Source organism: Amphibalanus amphitrite, unplaced genomic scaffold, assembly GCF_019059575.1.
Source record: "Amphibalanus amphitrite isolate SeventyFive unplaced genomic scaffold, NRLGWU_Aamphi_draft 000045F_arrow, whole genome shotgun sequence".
NCBI classification, from domain to species: Eukaryota; Metazoa; Arthropoda; class Thecostraca; order Balanomorpha; family Balanidae; genus Amphibalanus; species Amphibalanus amphitrite.
The window spans coordinates 1,205,499-1,208,573 of NW_024881541.1; the positions used below are offsets into that span (position 1 = coordinate 1,205,499).

General features: G+C 54.4%; 1 protein-coding gene across 1 annotated transcript; it reads left to right on the forward strand.

Moving 5' to 3' along the window:
- The first annotated feature begins 225 nt into the window (after nt 1-225).
- On the forward strand, nt 226-1,819 carry LOC122377466. Its single transcript, XM_043357520.1, has 2 exons — nt 226-1,566; nt 1,664-1,819. Exons 1-2 carry the CDS (start codon nt 226-228, stop codon nt 1,817-1,819), a joined length of 1,497 nt encoding a protein of 498 aa, XP_043213455.1.
- The last annotated feature ends 1,256 nt before the right edge of the window (nt 1,820-3,075 follow it).

Below are 3,075 nucleotides of genomic sequence, written 5' to 3' on the forward strand. Positions count from 1 at the left end.
CGTGTCCGAGAGGAGGGAGAGCGGCTGAGATGGGAGCGTGACAATGAGATGGGACAGATTCCGCAGCGCCCGACACGCCGAAGTGTATTTTCGTTGTGCGGGCGGCTGGTAAGTCACCTACCAGTCTGTGGCTGGCTACGAGTCGCCGCCTCGTTTGTGAAGAGAAGAGCCAATGCCGTAACGGCGGCATGGGATGATCCTGTCGAAGACCCCCAGGTCTTGGAGATGATGAGCGAGATGGTGAGCCGAGTACGGGAGAGCGACCCGGCTCGCGGCCGATGGGACGTCTCTGGCGACGCGGCTACTCTCTGGGTGGACGCCAGCTCAGTGGCTCTCGGAGCGGTACTGGAGGTGAACGGTGACGTCATAGAAGACGCGAGCTGGCTCAGGAAGGACGACTGCGGCCACATCAATTTGGCAGAGCTGGAAGCAGTCCTGAAAGGCCTGAACCTGGCGGTAGCGTGGGATATGAAGGATATCCGTTTGATGACCGACTCGCAAACCGTATTCCACTGGCTGTCTGACGCGCTATCGGGGAAGGCTCGGATCAAAACGAAAGCGGCCAGTGAGCTTTTGATCCGCCGACGTCTTCAAACGATCACTTCCATCGCTGAGGAGTACGACCTCAGAATAGACGTCCACTTCGTACCGTCTGCGGAAAATAAAGCGGACAGCTTGACCCGAGTGCCTAACAGGTGGCTGAAAAGAAAAGAAGTCGGTGATCCGGTATGTGCTGCTGTCGGGGAACTGACGTCAGCAGAGGTGACGCGCATCCACGAGATAGTCGGACACCCTGGGATTCGGCGCACCCTGTACTTCTGCCGCAGAAAGTCGCCAACAGTGTCGCGAAAAATGGTACAAGGCGTGGTGCGCCGCTGCAATAAGTGCCAGTCAATTGACCCTGCACCGGCTACGTGGCCCAGAGGCAAGCTGAGCGTGGAGACTGTGTGCTTCAGAGTGGGCGTGGACGTGACGCACGTGCAAGGAAGTCACTATCTAAGCATGATAGATTGCGGACCATCACGCTTCGCGATCTGGAAGAGGCTGATTCGTCAGGACGCAAGGAGCATGATTCAGCAGCTCGAGCTGGTTTTCCTGGAGCGAGGTGCGCCAAAGGAGCTGCTGATCGACAACTACCCAGCCTTTCGAGCCTCCGCGTTCTGCGAGTTTGCAGAGACGTGGGGCATCAAGATCATCTTCAGATGTGCCCATTCTCCAAGTGGAAACGGCATCACCGAGCGGTGCCATCGGACGGTGAAGACCATCGTTGCACGCTCAGGCTGCAGCGTCATGGAGGCTGTCAACCTGTACAACATCACACCGAAGGACGATGTGGATGCTGGCTCTGCACCGGCGAACATGGTGTACTCGTACGAGGTTCGAGTGCGCGGAATTGGTGGAGACGATGAGCAGAGCCCCGGGCAGGTGATATCCTGTCGGTTCAGCATCGGCGACAGGGTGTGGATCAAGGATCCTAGCAGGCGATGCGATGTACCGAGCGCCGAGGGCACGGTGACGCAAGTGCTGTCCGCTCAATCGGTTGAAGTGGACGGCATTCCGAGACACGTCAGAGATCTGCGCCACGTCACAGACCAGGGCCCGGATCGGGCGGCCGCTCCAGCGCCGCACAGCGACCGTGACGACGGGCCGCTGCTGATCTCAGTACAGCAGCGCAGAAGAGCTCTGGGAGGAGCAGAAGATGACTCAGAGCCACATCATGGACATGTGCGGGACGCAGACGGTCCAGACGAAACAGAAGTGGAAGAGGACAGTTTCGCGCAAAACGAGGACGCTCAAGCAAATAGGGACGGAGGACTGACGCAAGTAGAAAGGACTGGTCTCAATGGAACACGCACAGCGGAGCCACCACCGGCCCTGAGGAGAAGCACGAGGAGGCGGCAGACCCGAGATATATGTAGTTGTGATCAATTATGATCAGGGAGGAGTGTAGTGTTAATTCGGAATTAGGAAGTTCGTGACAATTGTTATGTTGCCATGGCAACCAGATCAAGAAGCCTGACTTATTGATGTGTTGGTGAGCTCTGATTGGCTAGGCCCTAGAATTCAGGGCTTTTGCCGAAGGGGATTGGTGGAGAGGGCAAAAAATCGGGGATCACTGGCAGTGGGGCGAGCAGTGCGCTGGGAGGAGCGAAGGGGAACGGCAGGTCGGGGAGTCCAGGGATGGAATGGTGTCGTTATTGGGGAGTTCCAGCCCTCTGTGAAGTGCGACTAATTTTGTGTTAACATCGCTTGATATTGACAATAATATCTATCTTTTATCTAACTGGCTGTGAAATTGACTACAAAGACGATGATACCCAATTTAAGGTCCTAGGTCATTGGTTCATGGTTCCAGGTTCCTTCCAGGTCAGGTCAATGACCCAAAAGTCGGGAAAATTGGGATCTGTTAGAGCGTCGTAAGTGTGGCTGAGCTTTTTCGGGGTGCTGATCACGAATATCGTGTTAGTGTTGATCCCAGAAAATGACTTCATGCATTTAGGCCAGGTCGGGTCAGGTCAACCAGTAGTGGTCCTGCCGGGTATTCGTAGTACGTGTCAATCGCCTCTGACAGCTTCGTAACATGTTACGAAGGCACCAAAAGTACTTCGTAAATGTTCAAATGGCTGCTGAATTCGAGTTCAGCTTCAAAAACTAGCCTAGAAACATGTAAAACTCGAAAAAGTGAACCGAGGTCATCAAAGGTCAATGACCTGACCTGACCTTCAGGTGACCTTCACACCCATCCAAATGCATGGGACCAACATCATATCACATGTTTGAACGCTTGAAACCACGAAAAGACTGCAAACGCGCGGCTAATGCGAGCAAACATACGCCGAATCGCGATCCCGGCCAAACATGGTCTCGAGAAATAGGTCACAGGTCAAAGGTCACTTGGGTCAGGGTAATTTAAGTTTTAGGGTAAATGCAAAATTGATTAACTCGAGGGTACTGAAAGTTTCGTCGCGATTAGCCGTTTTTACGCGAGTTATTCGCGAAAAACCGAGGGGGTGGGGTCTGTTCGACCCCTCCCCCTATACGGGCGAGGGTTAACAGAGGAAGACACAATTTCCC